Source organism: Falco rusticolus, chromosome 7 (assembly GCF_015220075.1).
Source record: "Falco rusticolus isolate bFalRus1 chromosome 7, bFalRus1.pri, whole genome shotgun sequence".
NCBI classification, from domain to species: domain Eukaryota; kingdom Metazoa; phylum Chordata; class Aves; order Falconiformes; family Falconidae; genus Falco; species Falco rusticolus.
The window spans coordinates 6171531-6192815 of record NC_051193.1 but is presented as its reverse complement, the minus strand read 5'-3'; the positions used below and the strand labels follow the sequence as shown (position 1 = coordinate 6192815).

Sequence of the window (21285 nt, the reverse complement as noted above, 5' to 3'; positions counted from 1 at the left end):
CGCAGCAAAGACTCCAAGCAGACTGCTGGTGCCTGGCTCTGGGTCCTCAGGAACCGGGACTGCCACGACCCTGCTGACAACTGAGCTGTCTGATCCCACTTGACCACCACAAAAAACCAAGTCCACAGCACAGGCCCTCAAGGGCTGGCTGGAGTCAGGACAGAAGATTAGGGGACAGTTTGAACGAAGCTTGGAAAAAACAAACAACCCTTCCTCAAACCCCATCAGTCTCACTGGCATACACTCCTATACCCCGGACAAAAAAAATAGAGCCCATGATCAGGCAACTAAGGCCAGCTTAGAGAAGAAAACATTTTCTCCTGTACTGCAAAAAGGAGAAAGGGAGGTGGGGAACAGAAATGGAAAAAACCACATCAGAATATGTAAGTCAATAAACCACTGAAGACACCCACCATCACAGCATCATAAACCAGAGCTTGTAGCAAAAGCTTCTGTCCCGCACTGGAAGGGAGCTTCACCGATCCATTCACAGCAGAGAGAGGCTCTTTTGTGATAGTGTCCTCGTATCTGGCTATGCTGTTTGTCCAGGGCTGGCCGGCTGACTTATTCCACGAAGACTACAGAAAAAAATTGGGAGGAGAAAATATCCAGTTATCACAGATAGAGATTCTTGTCCTCATAAACCTGAAAAGAGAAACAGCTTGAACAAGGAAAGCGCAAGCTGGGAAAATACCATGGTTTAGAAGAGACAAGTTAAATGCAGAGAACACTTCTGATGGCATCCAAATAAAAATGTTTGCTGCAGTGGACTCACACAGTCACCGCACTGGAACAGGCTTTATTACTCTGTTACATGGTCTGATGCAGAGCAAGTGGATGAAACTTGCCAGATGGTTCACGACTGGTCGCATACGGAGCTTTCCACTGATTCTCAAATTTTGAGGCCAACAGGCATATCATGGCACAAGACATCATTTAAAGGCCCACTGAAATCACCTCCCTGCAAAGCTGCAAACAACCCAGAGCAGTATGAGCCTACTGAAAAATACTGCAAAGCTGGCAAGGAACAGAGATGGTGGAAATCTGGAGAGAAACACTGAATGATTATAATATTTGCTTTGGCACAAGCAATGCTCTTAGCAGCATGGAGAAAGACCCTCACCTGTGCGCACTATCACACATACTCTAGTAAGAGTTGAAGACAATGCTAAAGTGCTTGCTCTGCGGTGCAGACAGATTTCCTGCTCTAAGCTGGGAGTTGGGTAAACTTTGCCATTCCCCATGAACATAGAGGCACAACATTGGAGGGCTTACTTTTAAATTTTTTTATTATTTTTTTTTTTTCAACAGACCACCAAGCAATTCTTAGCTCAGCTTTAAATCCCCTGGGCAACCAGTGTTACCTTGTTTGTAGATCTAATTAAATTATATGGGCTGAATGCAATTTGTTCTGGGTTCTCTCAGCTTCCCCTTGCAATAAACTGTTGAATGCACACCTCTGTGTATGGGAAATGTGTGCCTTTAAGAGCTGAAGTTATTTAACAGCTCAGACTATTAGTTCACAGGCAGAAAAGTATTTTCTTTCCAGGTTTTGATTTTATTGGGCTGTCCTGTGTATACCTGAGCTCAGCCCTGCTACTGACTCGCATACATATACATAAATACACAGGCACGTGCGCTCAGGTTGAAGGACCATGTGAGCCAGTTATCTCTGGGCTTGTTCCACAGATGTTACATGTTGCCTGGATAGAAGTGAAAGGCCAAAGCAAGGCTGACGTGAAGAGAAAATCCTGACCTGACACAACTGCGAGTGTGCACGTGCATGCAGAATCCTGGTGGTGTGAGCATGATGGCCGTGTAGGGTGAGAATACACAGCACATCTGTTCAAACCCTCTAACCACCTACTGCTCACTGTCAGGCAGGAGAAACCCCGGGTTCTGCTCTGCATATGTGGCGGCTACTTAGGCCAGATCTATTCCAACAACAGTCAGCGTAGCATGAGTCCAGCCGAGATGGCAAGGAGATTTCTGACATCAGCCTGACCTTGTGTGAGTCATTTGACCTCTTTGTGCCTCGGTCCATCTGGCTGGAAATTAGGTAGAAATACATGACCAGATGTTGTATGTGAGCCAGGCATTCCTAAGTCAGCTATTTAGCAAGAAGCAAATGCTACCTCATGCTGTCAGTGCTGGCAGAAGGCGCATTCAAGTGCTCATGCATGCGCTGAAGGGCTGCCTGGGCCTTTCCCAAGCACCTTGTCCACCCCGACTCAAGCACCAAAGGGGCTCAGCACCTTGCGAGAGGCAGACCAGCATTACACCCCAGCACCAACCCCAAGACATAGGAGCTTTGGATCAAACCTTAAGAAAACAGATCGTAAAGGGTCTCATTTATGTGACGACACTGTGCAGGACAGTGATGTCCAAGCCCAGAGCTGTGGATATCAAGCACTTGCTAATTTCGAAGTGAATGCTGGAGGCAGCACCTTCGCCATTCCTCTCTCTGCAATCATCAGCAATATATTCTGAGCCAGGAACACTCCCTAATTGCTCCCTTTCTAAGTGGACAATCATTAAACTACACTTTAATAGCAAGAAATCAACCAAGCGATCACACACAGCTCACAATAAGGAATATCGCTACGTGTGAGTACTCAAGGAACGTGTTTAATTTGCTTCTGCTGCCATCTGAAAGGCTTTCTGCAGCTACATCGCTGACTGATGGCTTCTGTGCCTTTTCCAAGGAACATACGTTACTGAGCAAATACTGCCTGGAAATTTCAGCGTTGAACCTACACAAATATGCACACATGCACACAAATGTGTGTCCTATTATAGATGCTTACATGCATATTTGCCATCACAAAGATCTGAGCATCATACGCAGACACACACACAGAGCAAACTTGAAAACCTTCTTGCAGGCATCTTGTGAATACCAAAAAATGTGGAAAGAAACAGGCAGCTCTACTGCAATCCCCAATGGGCCATCTGTTAGCGGAAATGTCAATCTGCCATGTTTACATAGGTTTTGATGACTCTGGGAACAGCCTGTTCAGCTCTGGCTGAAATTGGCTGCAACGAAGAACAAACTTGTTTTGTACCAGTTTGCAACTTTCAACAAACAGAAAAAAACCATCAGCCACACAACATGGCCTATATCCCACATGTTGTTCAAGCACATTATGTTTGAAAGCAAAAAAAATATCCCTCCTGGGGCTTAGTCTCTAAGGTTAGGCAGCAGCAATTAACTCTAGGTCTGTTTTCATCACAGACCTGAAGGTCTTGTGTGCTTGAAAGCTTCTCTGCTTTTTTAACCAGTATCTTTTGGTGTTATAAACGATAAGATTTCTTTCTACTCAAGCGCTCCTAGTGAATGGCTGAAAGAAGGAAACATTCTCCTGGGTTTTACAACAGAATAACGAAGGCAGGAGTGTCAGTCTAACACTAATTTAAAGAGGGAAAAATCCCTTTGTCAGTTCACTGCAAACACAAGAATGAAAACTAATAAAAACATCTTCCAATAAAAGGTGTTTCCATTACAGCTAAATCCTTATCAAAGCAAACAAGCCTTTTCATTTTAGCCTTTTTATAGAAACTTTGACTGATAAAAACGTGCCTAGGTCATGTTACCTTTTCAGTGACAAGTAATGATTTCATGCAAATATTCAAGTTGAGAATGGACACACAGGAAACGTTGATCTTAAAACGTTGTGTCTTATGAAGATGGTTATTCAAACTAGCTTGAAATCCTGTGCAAAACAAGGCTGGGGACATTTCAGATGCATGCAGCTTTTAAGGGTGTCATAGCGGAGAGAAAGGATTCATTGCTGAACAGCACCACAGCAGCCGGTGGGAGTGGGAAAGCTCCATGTCATGCAAATGTACAGGCATCCCTGCCCTCAGCTGTGCCTCTAAACAAGATGCAGCATAACACAGACCTCTCCCCCACCAGATAGAGGAGAATCTCTGCTAGCTGTCAATGGGAGCACAGCTCTCAGCTAAGAGTTTTGAGAAAACATTGGGACTTTTTTTTGCACACAGAAAAATTTCAACACGAAAATAACAACCCAGGTAGATCCAAGCTCCCTGATGCATTACAGCTTTTGCTCTCCGAGTCAGGGATGCTTCATGGGAAACACAGCGCCTGTGGGGAGAAGACCCACAGGGAAGGAGCAGGGCAGCAGGCAAGGAAGGTTCCAGCTTGCAAGAAGCACAACGGAAAACATTTCCAAGACAAAATGCTTGAGTTTGGCTTCATTCAATGAAAAGCTGAAATCTTCCATGGAAAGCAGATGCTTTTTAACATTCTCCCCCACTCCCTAAATTGCTTGGCCCAAAAGCAGCAGTGACAGAGATGTCTGGAGCAGAGCCATTTTATCATCTTCAGTCCATCTGTCAGGGGAAACAGAGCTACATCACCACAGTCTGTGCATTACTGTGTCATTTATAACGCAGGCTACCGAGGGCACCAGTCTGGGGGTCACTTGAGAGGGGAAGAGAGTCAGAGAGGAAAATCATTTATCAGCGTATTTACAAATCCTTGTGTGTGACCACTGGGAAACACACAGAAAGGAAGGGAAAGGGCCTGCTAAATGGCTGAGCGTACTCTTGCCTAACGGAGCTCCCCACGCCAACAGCTCGGCTGCAGTTGCACCTTGCTGTCCGGCAAGCAGGCCCAGGGAGGCCAGCTGGCTCCTGTGGGCTCTCCAGCAGCACAAAGACTGTCCCACCTTCCACCTGCACCATCCTGCATCCCAGTATTATCTGTAACAGCTCAAGAGGAATCACGGCCCTACGTTCGAAGGAACTGGAGATCTTGACTTGAAAATGACCAAGAGGACTTCTCAAGACCCTTGCCTGTGACTCTTTGCAGGAGTCAGTTCAAACCTCTGCATTAGAGACTTCCTGCCCTCGGTCTCACTGTTCTCCAGTTCCCACCTCCGCAAAGTGACACTGACTCGCTTCTGACTGCTTATGGCACGGGGACAGTCCCTTCTTTGCGTTTGCTCATCTCCTAACAGAGAGCCTCCAATCTCCCCTGGAGCCTTGGACTGCCACAGGAATAAAACCAATTGAGAATAATCCATGAAATGCCACATAACAAGCCAGCATGTGACGAGCCTGCAAGCACGGGAGCACCTATCACTGCCACTGCTAATGGCAAGTACCACCCAACTGACACAGAACAGGTTTCAAGAGTGTAACCTGAGGACAGAGAGGCAAGCAGGCAACTGGAAGTCACACGGGCCTGGAGCTGCCAGTTCCTTGGCATCACAGCTACAGACTTGTCCAACAGCGGCAGCACCATGGGACTAAGAGTCTGTCCCAGCCAACATCCTCAGCAACGTGGTGACGTGACACGCTGTTAAATAAAAGGGATCCTTGAGAGATTTCTCGCTCCTCTTCTTTACTGACTAGGACTGCAAGTGATAGTACCTGATCTAGAGCACCCTGTGGAGCTTCCTCTTGCCAGGCTGGACCAGGAATCTCCTTTCACAAGAATTTTCTCTTTCCTGTAGGTCTACCACATTCCTTGCTGTGGGTTTTCACACCCCCAACCACACACAGCACGAGAGAAGAAAAGAGAAGGCGACAAAGGCAGCTGGTCACTGTAGGGTACAAACCTCCCAGCAACACCCAGTTCCAGGCAGGGTCCCAGGGTGGGTTTTGGCAGGTTAGCTTAAATGGGTGCTGGAAGAAGCTATTTGCAGCACACGAGAGAACCCAAGAAACCAACAACCCACTCCCAGACCTCGGCTAGTAACATTTTGTCTACAAGCAAAGAGATGCACACACTCACAACTGCACCTGACACTTACATCCGTGTTGGGGACAAAGCATGCGTGCAGCAGTCCAGCCGCGCTCACGAGACCCTGCCCAGCTCCTCAACCAAATCCAGCCAGGTGAAATCACATCACCATCTGGACACGTGGCTTCTTAGCAACTGCAACATGAAGATGGTTTTGGCCTGAGTCTTTTCACCTGTGATTGTACGTGCCAGAGCACAGGGCGGCACTCGGGCCGGCTGGGGCTCCCGCGCGGGATCACATCTCCCTCCAGCGCCCGCTCCCAGCAACAACAGCCCGTTGCTCCGGGCGTCACCGGCCAGGTCACCCTCACCGCTGGGCTCGGGTGACAACGCTGCTCTCTGGGTGGCTTCGTGCGGCTGCCCCTCAGTGGTTCTTGCTTCCCTATCCACATCCATCAGAAAACCAAGCTCTTCATTCCGCTGGCAAAAACCCTCGGTGAAATTAACTCTTAGTGGACTTTCCCCATCCAATTAACGGAGGCAGAGACTCCACAGCCAGGATCATCCCCCTCCCCAAAGCTCTGATCTCTGAACATAACTCTGCTGTGGGATGTTGCCAGCCTCTGCAACAGACACTGGGGGCCCCAAGCTCTCAGGCTAAGCCCCGAGTGGCCAGACCTTGGCACCTCCAGGCCCTGCTCTGCACACACTAAAATTCCTGTGTAAACCTTTGCTGCTTTGGAAGAGAGATCTGGATATGCTGCTCCCAGAAAGGTCTCCCAAGGGACGAGACTTCCCCCGACCGCGACCTGTTCTCAGGGTAAGTCACCATCACTGAAAACGTTTGTTCCTTATTTAACAGGAAGACTTGTAGGAAATTCCTCATGCTCTTCGGCTTAGATCCAGACGGGCAGCTACGTTCCACCAAAACCCACAGATGCATCTTGGCTGCAAACTGCCTCTCCTTCAGCAAAGTATGGAACTGCCACAGCACATCGGGATGACCAAGAGCACGGATCCAAATCACAGGACTACTAAAGCCAGCAAAGAGTTGTGTTTCCAAAGGACTATACCTGCACCGCCACCAGCAGCAAGGACAGGTCTTGCAGCCAGCCAGGTATCCTGAACTCACCTTCCCTCCAGTGACACACGAGCGAGTCTGTGGATGCGAATGTGAAATCCCATGCGCTCACAATGCATTTGTTTTACTGAACCTCCTAATTACTTTACATGCTCTCCCTGGGCTACAAAGAGAGACATAAACAGATTAACTAAATTAGGCCAATTAAAGGTTCCCTAATGGAATGAAATGTTTCAGGCAAGCTTGAGAGAGGAAATGGGCAGAGAGGAATGAAAGACAATGCAATGTCAGGCAAACCAAGCAGGGCAGGAAAAGACTACTTCAAAAACTAAGGTTCACAAATAAAACGCAATTTCACCTCTTGTATATCTTCAGGTATTCCAGTAACACACTATGTATCAACAAAGCTCCTTTTACTCTAAGCAAAAGAATACCCCCAGAGGCAAAGCATGTACTCTAGACATCACACCTTCTCACAGCATCTATGTGCCAATGCCAACAGGAGTAGCGCAGCTTTCTGCAGCAGTCAGTTCGGTGGCTGCAGAGATCCCCAGTCACCTGGGGATGAGGGGTCACTGTCTCAAGAGATAAAAAGGGGTGGTAGATGGTGTGGGGATCCCAAACTTAAGATTTGACAGCCAAGACTGACCCAGTCAGTTTTACAGAGGGGGAAATTCATGGTTGCCCAGCACCAGACTGCAGCCAAGACCACCACTACTTTGCAGAGCCAGGACAGGATCAGACCCTGGCTTCACACACACCAAACAAAGGCTCTTGCCTAGCAGGGGAGTCCAGTCACCACGTGCATAGGTCCTTACCTTCCTCTTCCCATGAATGATGTCCTCAGGGAGGCTCGTGTGGATGAGGCTGTGAACTTCCGTCAGTTCTGTGATGTCCCCGAGGGGCATGGGTGCATCCTCCGGGAGCGGGGACATGAGGGACTCCAGCTCATGTGAGTCCAAGGTGGCACTGGGAGCTGCCACTCCTTGCCTGCTCCGGTGGTAGTAAGTGTGGTTGCCAGCTGCCTGGGAATCCAGGCCTGGCAGGGCCTCCCTGAGGGAAAACAAGCAAGAGTTGACATCTCTCATGAGCCTCACTTTCCTCCGTCCCGAACAGCCATGGACTGCCAAAGTGATCCCCTCCAGGCTACTCAGCCTGCCCTCGTGGAAGCGACCAGGCCCAAGCCCCTGCCCTGACACTCCTGAGGAAGGGGATCGTCTACCCACATCCTACTGTAACAGCTTTTGCTGCAGTAACCTCTCCCCAGCTGCATCTCTTCATTACCGTCACTAATCCTAAAGCTCACACAAACCCTGGTGCTGGATGGAAAGCCCTTGCCAGTGCCTCACAAGGGCAGCAGACAACACGAGCCCTAGCGCTAGAGCAAGTACTCTCTAACCCCTGCCTGTGGAGAGTTGTGTCCCTCCCGTCATCTCTGCTTTACAGGTAAGGGATGCAATGGGACAGAAAAGTTTGGTGGCCAAGTTAGGACAAGACTTCAGAAGCTGCTTGTTCCTAAACCTGAGATCTGCTGCCAGCTCAAAGCTCTTCTCAACAACTAAGCTGGTTTCTGATCGTGGTCTTTCCAAATGTTTGTGGCTGGATTCAGACCCTGGGGATAGCAGGGGACTTTGGGCTGAGTCCAACCCTCCTTAAACCAGCCTGTCAGGCACCAGGAAGTCTTTCATCATTTTCCCAACTGGAAGTTAACGAATCCTTTCCAAATATCCTTAGAGCTGTCCAACCTCAGAAGCAAAACACTACCCACACTAAAAGACAAAAGGTAATAATCCAGCAAATAGTGGGGTTTTCTCTCTTCTTTTTTTTTCTTTCTCAAAAACCCCCACCCTATTAGTCTAACAATGCAAATTAAAGAGAAACTACTGACAAAACCAGTGAAAAGCCTATACTAATTATGTTCTTTAGCCATCTAACACTCCCAAGACTCAATCTTTGTATTTACTGATGTCATACATGGCATCCCGAGTAGCCCAGCTGAACAAAGGGAAGAAGCTTACAACGTATTTTGTCTCCTTCCACATCAGCCTCCTTCACCTCCTGCAAAGGTGAGGTGACACCTACCTCTGCTTGCTGTTGCGGAAGCTGGCACACATGCAGAAGAGTATGCAGAGCAGCCCCAGGCAGACTCCCACAATGATTCCTGTGACAGAGTGGATATCCAGAACATCTAGCAGGGGAAGGACAAATACATCATTTCAGCTGCTAGCAGGAAGAACGCACTAAGCATCTTATGTTCAGAAGAGCACTGGCTTCACTAAAACCGACAGGTGATGCCTCTATACACGTAAGGGAGGGAGATTACCCAGCAGTGACAATTTAGAGCAGCTTAAAGCAAATTGGTATCTATGCACATTCATTAATTTCACGCTAGGCAGGCCTAACAGAAAGGCAGCAAGATGCATATTGCATGTGCCCTTCCACAGCAGCTGGGATGGGGAAGGGAGACAGAAGTTTAGCTGTGGGATGGGTTCTGGAGCTGCACATCTGAGGACTCTGCCGTGATCCTCTGCACTGGCCTACGCACAGTCATCTCTCACATCCTGTGCAGTGACAGCAGGTAATAGCTTGGCAAACAGAAATGCCACTGCTGACAAAACCACGGTCTTCAGCAACGCAACTCACTTCCAGTACTGTGACGAAGGGGAAATTCCTACCAGACAGCTTCTCTCGGAGGGTGTGCACATCCTTAACGTTTGAATAGGGACCAGATCCCACGACTGTCTTTGCTCCCATCTTGAAGAAGTATCTGGTATCACTTTCCAGGCCATGCACTTCAGTGCTGAAGATATTTCCTGATCAAAAGCAAGTCAAAAGAGGTTTAAAATGTGCAGTTTCAGGAGTGTTCAGGGGCTGGAGCAAAGAAGCAGTGGAATTCTGTTGGACCCTCAAAAGTGAGGGATTTTGTGTCATGAGCTCTAGGAGGCAATTCATGCACCTCTGGCATTAATGAACTTGCGGCCTAAAGAGCTAATGATACAGACTGCACGTGGTGTTGCTGGCATACGTTCTCACAGGAATTACTGGCTGCCAGCCTGTATCTGCATTTTCTGGATGATAATGGCTGAAGCCCTAGACATGCATGACTTCATGTCTCTCAGCAGTCATGTCCCTGGACTCTCCTCTGACCAGGAGCAAGGCCCAGCATATGCTCCAAGAAAGCTGGCAGCATGGGGTCTTGAATGTTTATTTGTATGTGCTCAAATGAGGCAAAAGTCCAGGCAGCAGAACTGATCAAGCAGGGTTTCACAGACAAGGAAGAAGGCAGGAGGAGGAGGAGGACCTGATGGGGTATTACAGTATCTCAAAGAGACTCACCTTCTCGCGTCAGCAAGGTCCACATGTCATCTGGCTGCGTGTTGTTGGCATTATACAGGATGAGGTACTCCACAATGATGCCGTTGGGCTCGACAGGGGGGCACCAGTGCACCTGGACAGCGTAGGGGTTCAGCGGGTGCAGCCGCAGGTCAGAGGGAGGAGTCGAGGGACCTGGCAGAGACAAGTAAAGACCTGGCATGAACAGCAGGAGAGAGGAGGAAAGCGTTCAACTTGCAGGGCATGACAACTGCCCTGTGCCTTCTCTGGATCCTTCTCAGTGGTGCCGCATGTTTGCAAGCATGAAACGATGGGCAGCCTGGGTGGCCAGACACCTCATCCAACCAAGCTGCAGAGAGCGCAGAAAGGAGGCTGCTGAGCCCAGTACAAGGCAGGACTTGTGCACCATGGCCAACCAGTCCAGGGAAACGCTCCCACTATCATCTCTGCCCCCCAGCCTTCACCAGATCTGAAGCTACAAAGCAAAGATCTTACTGGAAAACCAGGCTGGGCAAGGCGCTCTTGTTCTGACAGTGACATTCAGCACCATGGAGGACCTAGCATTTAAGTGATGCATTATCAGCTCTCTCTAACGAGCAGGATTTCTCTGAACCCAGAGCCAACCCCACAGTAGTAACAACAATTGTTGCCTTAACTCTCTTTACATACTCCTATCTGTTTACAAAGCAGCACTTTTTTAATGGACTTGGGGAAAGCCACCAGGATGCTTAGAGGCTCTCAGCATGTACACAGGGGCATCATGGCTTAGAGGTGATCTAAGATCACATCTCCCAGGGGCACATTAGGTGGGATTTGACAGAGATTCAGAGAAAGCCAGGAGAAATCAGGATCAATTCCCATAAATACTCACGGTCAGGAAGCGTGAACCGCTCCACCACGCTGCCGAAGGGCCCGTCAATGCCAACACCATTGGACTGCACAGCAAACTCATACCTGGTGTAGGGCTTCAACCCACTAATGAGAATGTCTTCATCCGAGCTGCCAAAAGAGGACACATTCACAAGGCCATGAACACTAGATGGTTCTCCCACTCACTATCACCTTGATACCTTACCAGGAACACTTTAAGAGGTTATCCTAACTCTTACAGTACTTACTTTTCACCAAAAGCTTCATCTCCTGCAGTCATGTGAATGCAAGAGCCCTCAACTCCCAGATACAGAGTAAAGTAGGTTCCTAGCCTCCAGGACCATTTCTAATGTACTTGCAGAGAAAAGCTTGAAAATGCAGCCTGGCTATAGGCTGAAAACCTGCATAGGAATCCATATTCTAAATACATCCCCAAATTACTGTAACTGCCTAAACTCTAGCAATTTTTAAACCAAACTTTTGAGGACCATCTGGCAAATCTTGAATGTTTTGAGACTGGCCATGTTATTAATAGGAAAACAAGCATATAAGATGCAACCAAAGCAGAAAAGATGCAGAGACCAGCCAGTAAATGATGTCTTGGTATTAAAGTCATAGACAACTCCCAGTGCCACATTTCACACTTGAGCAGTTATGAAAGTATCTGTGACCAAGTCAGACATTTCCAGTATGTGAAACACCCAGGATTTTGCTCGGTGCTGGAACTTCAATGCAGGTTCCTCCTGCCCTGTCTTTATTTCTGACATGAGCGATATATGGCGAGCGAACGCTCAGTATCTCTCTTTACCTTGTGTAGTATGTAACCAGAGAGGCATTTTTCAGGCCCCAGGGGCTGAAGCGCACTGTGTAGTTGACAATTTTGACTGTTGTGAAGTCAGGTTTCTTCCACCTGAGCCATATGGAAGTTGAGCTGTTGGACTCTGCATAGACTTGGACTGGAGGCAGCGGAGGACCCTTCTGCACAGGAGGATCTATGATGAGAGACAAAAAGAGAAAAGACATGTGGAGACATACATGTCAGTAAGGCAAGGGACAGCCATCATGAAAACAGAAAACATGGAATGAAACAGGCCTAGGCTGTGAAGCCTGCACCGATAGGCTGGCCTCCAGTGTAAGCCCAGATGTCCAGCTTAGCCCTCCTGTGCAGTCCACGCTTTCCCTCACCTGCGGGAAAGGTCACAACGAGGACGCATGCACCAAGGTGGCCATGTACTGCTGTGGAGCACAGGAGGCCAGCTTCAAAGCTACCCACCTGACAGGCCTGCACCAGGGTAAGGAGGAGCCCAGAATGTTCACCGTCCCACAACAGACTGGCAGAGCTGAGAATGGAGCCTAAATCTTCAAAGCTTTTACTTTCTTTGTAACACTGCAAAAAGCCTGGCATGCTGCTAACTCACATTCTCAAATCTTCCTAACGTAAGAGACGAAACCCAGGTGATTTGACATTTCCTGAGCCACTAACAGGGCCAGAGAGAACACAGTGAAGGCCATCCACAGCCAGTGTAAGAACAACCCTAATGAGAAGGGAGTTATTTTGCTCCTTTCTCTCCTTCCCACTATAATTCCTCCAATGCAATTTGCAATGACTGTCAAAGGAAGTTCCCTTATATTGGGACTTTCCTGTTTTGGTATTGTCCTTGAAGTTCATCTTCTGTAACTTTACCTCTACTCTCCCTTTGAAGCCACATGCCAAGCAGAAGAGACAGACAACAAATGAAGGGCATTCCTCACCTACTGCTGTTGCAGGTGCCTTTTCTGTTTTGCCCTTCCAAACCGCTGCATAACCATCTTCGTGCTTATTGAATGCCACCAGCTTCACCTCATAGAGTTTCCCAGGAGCTGGAAAAATCAATCAGGGTTTGTCTGGGGTTATTTTTGTTACCAACCCTCCCCGGTTAGACGTGTTTTCTTTGATCTGACCAGCTTTTCTCACCATCCAAGAAAGCAGCTTGAACAGAGTTGCATTTGCCAATACAGCAGGGAGTCCCCCTTCCACTTACAGGCTTTCCACATTCACATACTGCCTCACAACTGGTGTGTGTATCATCACAGCTGCTCCCCTCACTTTTTACAGAAAGCATCAGCAGCAAATGGACTTGCCCCAGCCACCAAGGGTTAACAGCACCATGGCCTGTAGCACATCATCTCAGAATCTCCTGATCTTTCTCCCTTGCAAACTACTAAAGAAACCTATGCATGGTAACTCCTCACTCCCCACCACGGAAGTGGATGTACTGCATTGTTTATTCTTAAGGAGGGCATCCTCTCCTCTCCAAAATGCACCTCCCATTTCTAAAGTCCATTCTGTTTCTAAAGTCCGTTCTAAAGTCCTCACTGCTGCGAGGATCTTCCTTCCAGCAAGTCCTCACATGCCCTGTTAAGTCACTGGCAGTTTTTGTTGTATGGTGACTATCTTGCTTCCACAGCAGAGTTTCCTGATTTGCAATTAGAAAAGCAACAGAGCACACAAAACTCACACCGGAAACCTGAGGGCCCTCATTACACATTCTTCCCATCAGACAACCATGCACTCTACAGGGAACCTCACACTTGAATCCAAACTGAGCTGTGGGACAGGGTGCTTTGTCTCCAGGTAGTGCTGCCCTGGTTCAAAATTCACTTCCCTCTTTCCTGTGGCCTTTCATCAGCTGAAATACTCCTCTGCTGTATTAACTAACATCTGAGGGGTTTTTTAACGGAAAGGTTTAATGGAAGAAACAACTGGGGAGATACAAAGTTCTCAAATAAGACACTGGCCAGCTTCTCCCTTCAGCAGCCAGCCCAGCCAGAAGCTTGATGAGAGCAGTCCAGAATGTCTTTAGATGCCTTGGCTGCAGCGCATTGATGAAGTTTGTTAATTTGGGATGTGCCCATTCATTCCCTGCTCTGACAGATCACTGCTCTCTTTTTGCCAGACAACGTAAGCAGAATAAAACCTTTCTTATTGATGCCAATTTTATTATTACTGCATTGATTACGGTCCCAGAGGCTAATGGTACCAATTACCAAAGGCTTTCTCTGCTCCACAACACATGTTCACACTCAGAATATAAAAAAAGTTCAGCCACATTGTTCCCAAAAAAAGAATCCCAAAAGCAAACAGAGTTTTGTCTGCCTCCAAGACAGCCTGATCTGCATTTCCATGCTCTCCAGCCACAGGAAAATGTTTGAAACCTACACAAGGGGGATGAGACCAAAGGGCACTCCATTTCCAAATGGCTGGGACCACAGGCTCGGTGGAACAAAGAACCCCACAGTCTAGTCTCACCAGCACACACACACTCTGCCTCCTGCCTGAGCGTTTGGCTGAGCTTCACTGGGACACGAGCTCATAGTGGATGATACGATCCAAAACGAGGAGGAAGAGCTCACAGACGTGATGCAGCTGTGGGCAGCTCCTGTTGGACAACGAAGGAAAGGACAAGTCCTCCATCTCCATCCCTGGGTAGGATCAATACAGCAGCCACTTCCACGTGAAACTAGGGGAGCTCCACTATAAGATCAAGCAATTCACATTCTGAAAATAGGGGTATTTTGGATTTCTCAGTCAGAGGCTTGGCTTCCATTTTTATACACTGGCCCAGATGTTCAAGCTCTTAGAACATGCAGATATAAAGCTCTCAAGCTGTCAAGAAGCTAGTAAGCAGCATGAAAACAGATGTATTTCACTGCATTCCATCATACATTAAATATAAGCAGAATAATCTAGTCCAGATCATTTCAAATCACTAATCTGGATGACTGCATAATACATCCAATATGCTAAATATGTTGTTTCATTCAGTTTTTCAAGGTGTTCATACTGGCCAGGTGCCATACGCTATATTTTCCTGTAAGTGGAAAAATACCCTGATCTCCAGGGAGTCACTCCCAGAGGAATGTAATCTTCCTTTATGGGAACATGGAAGACAGGATCAGATCCTTATCATTTATTTTTCATGTAAGTTATGGCCCTGGTAGTTGCATACCATTACAGAGACTAACTGCTAGAACATACGTGGAAATCAATGCAAATTTCTCAGGGAAAAGCCCTCCTGGTGATTCAGGACAGCTTCCTTTTGATTTGGCAGGCTCATGAAATTGCTGAATTTCTTACATGCCTTTGAACAGCTGCCCATCTCTCTCACAGGATTTCAGCACATACCTCTTGGACAAGATACAAGGCATGTCATTAGAAGTATCATTCTAAGGAGACACGGTTTGCTCCAGAGGTTAGCACGAGCACGGAAGAAAAGTATTCTCTTATTTCAGATAGCTCAAATGGAGAGAGCTGAGACATTATCAAAGGCAAAAATCAAGAACCCAGATGTTCAGGGTAAGGCAAAAGATGAGGAAGTCTGCAGGCTAGGGAAGAGGTGGTAGACAAAGCTGGCACCATTTCAGTAGCAGGACCAGCGAGTGCAAGAGAAAACAAAACAAGAATCTTGCGTTGAACTAGCACAAGGAACCTTACTGCAGCCTAAAACACAGCCTAGCGTTACAGAAAACTAGGGGAGGGAAACGTTGGCAAGGGTCTTTGCTGGTGTAATAAACTTACTATCACTGTGAATAAAGAGCAACTGTGCTCAAGAAGCTCTCTCCAAATCTGCTTTCTGCACACCCATCCACCTCTGTCTGAGACATGCCTCAAAAGAGCAGTCTCCCCAGAAAGCACTTCCCCTCTTGCCCTGCTGTGCTCCTGGAAAAACCAAACAACAAGGAAAACCAGGAAATAAAAACTGAACTATGCAGGAACAGCCAGTGCGACAGGAGTTTTGTCTCTCAGGCCACACCCCAAACCAAGACAAGACAAGAGGCAGAGCGTTGGCTTCAGTGACACTGTGGAGGTGTGGAGCCAAGGGGCCTTTAGTGACCGTGTTGCAGCCATCAGTAGCCTCCAGCGGGGAAGCTGGACCTTGTTTGCACTGATATTGTATGCAACCATGTCTGAGCTACAGCCCTGTACTCCTGGTGCCTAACCCTGGGATCTCCTGACACCGTTTCCAACACTTCAACAGGCTTCCTAGAGGGGTGCTCGATGCTCCATGCCTGTCAGCGTTTAAGAGGCATTTGGACAATGCCTTAATAATTTGCTTTAACCTTTGGTCAGCCCTTAAGCAGCAGATAAACTAGATGATCACTGCAGGTCCCTTCCAACTGAGATACTCTGTTTTATGGAACAAAGAACATTCTATACTTATCTCTCCAAGCTCTTGACCCAACCTGTAGTTTCAGCTATGACACCTCTTCAGCAGCCCACCTCACACGGAACCCCCCGGGCAGACCTCACTCTCCCACCAGACAGCACCGTTTACCACATGCAGCCACCTTACCCTGACATCAAGAGATACTCCCAAGAGGTAGTGTTGGGTATTTTGGTTGGTTGGTTTTACAGAGGGATCTTAGGAGAGGTTTCTACTGCTGTGCTTCCCAGGCAGACATCCATGAGCTGGGAAATCCCCCCAGCTGATTCCCCATCAGCCAGCGTGCAGCAGCATAGATCACATCAGGGCCGCTAACCTTTTCTGAGACTGCTACCCACTCCGCCTGCAAGACCCCTCATGCAGATGTAAGCACTGGTGCAGGGCAGCTCCCTGCCATAAAAGTAAACCCTTCTAAACACCAGCCACTCCTCCTCCTTGTTTCATGTCCAGACCCCCCTGCCTTTCTCAGCACAGCTGGATTCCTGACCCCTTCCTTTACTGTACGCGTGCAAGAGCACAACATTCAACAGCACAGGGGGGAGAAAAGAGAACATCCACGGCTGGAAGAAACCCGAGACTCTCTTCCTGACACGATGATGGGCGATACACAACCACCAAATCATAAGGAAACCATTAGGGCTTGATGATTGCCCAAATTTAAGGAAGCAATTACAGAAGAACAAGCAGCCTTCTCAGCATCATCGTGCCAGAGCATTTGGAACCAATTCAGCCCACTCCTGAGCCCCTCTGCTAACTGACTTGCCAGTGGTTAGAGCAGCGCATGATGATGTTCACATGTGGTTTCCTCAGTGCAATAATTACAGACCTAAATTCTTCAGAGAAACTCATAACTGTTAACACCCTCTCAGTGGCAGGATGGCTGCAGCATAGCTGGAAACCTACTCAGTGATGACATAAACTGTCTTTCCAGGTGCTGCAGCCTGACCTTTATACCATGCATAATATATATGCTAGACGTGTAAGATGAACCAGCACGAGAAACACTCTCCCTGCAGTCTCAGCTCACTGGGCAGTAACAGGGATGAAGCATGAAGTGGGCGATGGAACAGCTCTAAGAAGCAGAATCCTGTTTCAAGGATGCATCTGCCATGACTCTCTTTTCTCTCTCCATCCTGCATCAACAGGCAAATCAACTAATGAGTGTGATCAGATGTTAGAAACAGAACTCCTTATGGGAAACACTAAGCACAGTTAGCCAGGCAGGCAGATCTGACTGTGATGCTGAGCTGTTCTCCAGCCGTGGACACTCACTCTTCTATCCCTTTCCCCTTAGGGGGAGGCGGAGGAGTACACTGACCCGAAATCAGCATGCTGTGAATTAACCCATGTCTGCATTCTAATACAGAGAGATTTCAAATAGCATGCAATTATGGAGCTGCTTAGAAATACACAGGGAAGAAGAGATCATTGTCCTGACTGGAGACCTTAATCTAGGCACTCTTTATACTGACACAATAAAAACCACTAACCAATTCAGAACCACTTATTAGCGTACACTAAGTATATTAGTAGCCCCTGGCTAAACATGCAATCCCTGTTACACTGGCATCAGAAATTTCTGTTTTAAACTCTGCTTAGAACAAGCCCCAAGAGCTCTACTCCAGAAATGATTCTGGGTACTCTTGAAAAAGCTCACGTGGTCCTGGTCCTATGCATCTGCAGCCAAGCAGATAACTGAGCCTCTTGGAAGCATCCCAGGACTGCTACAAAAAACAAGAGATAGACCCTGGGTTTCTACACCAACTGCTAAAAAGTTGTAACCAGCTAACCTAGTCGAGTCAGCTCGTACTGCTTCACTTTCTTCTTTAGTTTTATGGGTCCTACGTCCCAGCTCTCATCTTCCGCACCATCCAAAGGGCTTTCATCGCTGGACTCCTCTGGGCCCACTTCTCGGTAGTAAAGCTTGTAGCCTGATATCTGGGCATGGTTGGCTGGGGGCTGCCACGTTATTAGGAGAGACTCCATCTTCGCTCGGACTTTTAATTCTGTCGGGGCAAATGGAACTAGAAGAAGAACAAGACAAGAGAAAAATTTCAGCCACTTGTCTCCACTTCCCTGCTCTACTGAATCCACCCTGTCCTTGGTAGTGAGGGAGGGGTGTGAGGGAACGCTGTCCTGCGAGTGGGATGTCTCCACAGTCTTAACAGTGGAGAGTGGTACATTATGCTCTACTGTTGACTTTACCAGGTGGGTGATACAGGAAGAAAAGAATGTCACAAAGCCACTATGGAAGTTTTTCAATGTATTCTGAGATACCACTGTCTTTAACCACTGCTAGAGCCCTGGGCTCAGCTTTGTTTGGCAGAATTGCCTATCTGCTCCTAAATATTGTAACTCGAGGTTTGGGATTTTTGTTTGTTTCTTTCTTTCTTTAAGAATTTTCACAGCTGCATGTGGAGGGAGGAAAGACCCACTACCCAAGCAAGCGGCAAGGCGTAAAGGGGCTGCTGAACAGGAAGATAAAGGTGGGTACTTTGGCTTAACCAAAACTAATGGTTATAATTTCCTAAAGAAAGCAAGTATCTCCAATCATGCCTCAACTTCCCCAATGTCCTGCAAACCCTGCCCCAAATCCCAGGCATTACCCAGCTTCCTACCATGCGTCTGGTTGTCTCTGTCAGGAGTCCGATGCTGGGTCCACTCAGAAGGAGCCCCATAGCCCACACTGGTGCTGGCTGCGATGCGGACTTTGTATACTTTGTTGGGATGGAGCGAGTAGAGAGTGATTTGTGTCTCATTTCCACCCACTTCAATGGAGGTAACCTGATCTGCTGAAAAAGGTGACACCACTGAGAACATGGTTTTCCCAGTCCAAAGGAAACACAGCTGAGCAGCCACAAGCCACAAAGCCCAGATACCCCCACGTGGTCTGCACACCCTCGGCTGGCTTGGCTTTGCCACCAGGAAAATTTATAACTAAAGACTGGGCAAAGCTGATATCCTGATTGACATCACATTCAAACTGCAGGTTGCCTTCAGCCCCACTGAGTCTGCCTGGAGAGTAGTTGTCACCTTGCTGCTGCTGACGTGATAGCAGAACATGAGCATGGACGATGGCAGCTGATGGTACGTTTCAGTGCTTCTCACGGCTGTATTTAAATCCTTACCTTGGCTTGAACCAGAACTGCCCAGCAGCCCTGCTTTCTGCAAAATTCACACCTTCGTCCACAGCAGATTGAGATTTTATCGCCCCCTCTTCAGCCCACCCAAGTTCATAAGGGAGATACCAAGAAATTTAAACTGAGAATGGCCTGGGATTTTCACTGTAACAACTAACTGGTCTTGCTGAAGATTCATATTGCCTGTTTGGTGAATGCAGAGACCTTGCTTTTCAGCTTCATCAGGTGTAAACCCAGCCGGGAGTGCTGTCCCTGCTACGTAACAGTGTATTACCAAGTGTGACCCCTGGACTGCAAACATTTCCAAGGTTTTACACTGCCACAGAGACACATGCAGGCTCAGGGCAGAAGAACAAGAGCCAGGAGTCACGGTGTAGACTACTAATCCAGATCAAACACATGTGAACATGTCCAGCACTTCATCACACCCCCCATCCTTCTCTTAGTAAGAATCATGACCCTGGAAAGTGAGAAGCCACAGAGCTTTGACAGTTTTAAGAGCAAATACCCAGAAGGATTTGCAAAGCAAGCACACGTGGAATTGGAACAGCCACATTCAGCACAGGTAAACGTTACCATCCCTGCTGAAGGCTTCTTAGAGTGTATTGATAATAATAAATAATATTTATTTATATATAAATAAAACTGGACAAAACTCAGCAACAGAGCAACACAGCCTGGTCAGGATACTTGTTTTTTTCCCCACAAGGATCACTTTGGTTAGATTCCATTTTAAAGGAACAAAATGCATTTGCCCTTCTTCCCCAGCCCACAAAAAGCTCTTCCCTCAAAACACACAGTGCAGATGGCACTACAGGCTTGCTCATACAGACGTTCACGGGGCAGCATGTAAATGCAAGCATCAGGTCATTCCCCTGGGGACACAGGCTCCTCCACAATCACAGAAAAAGGCACCTCGAAGTAGTGTGAAGTAGCACAGCACCAGCACTGCTGTGACTGCCACCAGCAGAGACAGGCTAAGAGAGGGCTGTTCTCTCTTGGATGAAAAGCTGTCCCTCTGTTTTCAGTCTTGCACCTCCTCCCCTCAACATGACATGCTGTTAACACTGGTGGAGCAGAAGACACCACCCTACGCCCCCGCAGTGGTGCTTCCCTCACCTTCCTTGAGGGTGCAGTAGTCGATCTTGTATTTTGTTATCTTGCCGTTACTCAGCTCTGGAGGAAGAGGCAGCCACGTCACACGGATGTCACCAGGAGTCATGCTCGACAGGGACAGCTGAGGGGCAGCACTAGGGACTGGGTAGAAGAAACAAGAAGTCAGCAAAGACTGGGGAAAGACCTCAGCATATCCCTGTAAGCTCCCTCAGTTGGCTGGAGGCCACTACCTGGTTTGGACCTGCCACTGCCACCGGTGACGGGCTGTCTGTCCCAGGGGAAACTAATACCCCACAGCTCTCCAGCAGCTCAGAGCATTGACGGAGTGTCTGGGGAGGGGAGATGGAGGGCCGCTGACCTTCAGTAAGCTGGTCAGAGCCTGCTGCCCCCCCCCCCGGCTCCCTAGGGACCCTGTGCCCGCTGCAAACTGGGCAGGTTAGCACGGACCAGCAAATCAGCCTATGCTGTACTGTGGAGCACGAAGGAGACACTAAAGGAAATGGTTCGCAGATCCAGACTTCAGTCTGGGAATCCCCACTCCCTCGAGAATCACAGCTCTGTACTGCAGGCAGCATTCAGGCTTTCAACTCTGCTTTTCAGGCTTCAGACACATACATGTGGGACCACACAGTTCACTGTCAGGAGTATTAAAAGCACATAAGGCACCCCGCAGCATAGCAGGGGCTTGCATGAAGCCTGCCAAAACCATTGCTTCTTGCCTCTGTCCTGCAGTCTGTTGAAAGCTGTACATGTCCTCCCCTGTTGGGCAGCTGTCCTTCTGGCACTCTGCCTTTACCGCTTGCAAAATGCTATGTGATAAATGGTAAA

At 48.0% G+C, this 21285-nt stretch overlaps 1 protein-coding gene across 3 annotated transcripts in view; it reads right to left on the bottom strand.

Moving 5' to 3' along the window:
- The window catches only part of IGDCC4 (immunoglobulin superfamily DCC subclass member 4), a 101392-nt gene that overhangs the window by 6631 nt on the left and 73476 nt on the right, over window positions 1-21285 (bottom strand). Inside the window, exons 9-19 of one of the 3 annotated variants that reach the window (XM_037395246.1) lie at window positions 20461-20598; window positions 18820-18993; window positions 17992-18225; window positions 12750-12857; window positions 11806-11989; window positions 10999-11126; window positions 10131-10301; window positions 9470-9607; window positions 8877-8982; window positions 7613-7847; window positions 414-578 (exon numbers count right to left, since the gene is read on the bottom strand). In XM_037395246.1, the coding sequence (XP_037251143.1) occupies window positions 414-578; window positions 7613-7847; window positions 8877-8982; window positions 9470-9607; window positions 10131-10301; window positions 10999-11126; window positions 11806-11989; window positions 12750-12857; window positions 17992-18225; window positions 18820-18993; window positions 20461-20598 (1781 nt within the window). The remainder of the gene's footprint in view (window positions 1-413; window positions 579-7612; window positions 7848-8876; window positions 8983-9469; window positions 9608-10130; window positions 10302-10998; window positions 11127-11805; window positions 11990-12749; window positions 12858-17991; window positions 18226-18819; window positions 18994-20460; window positions 20599-21285) is intronic. The other 2 variants (XM_037395247.1, XM_037395248.1) reach the window with 2 other exon arrangements.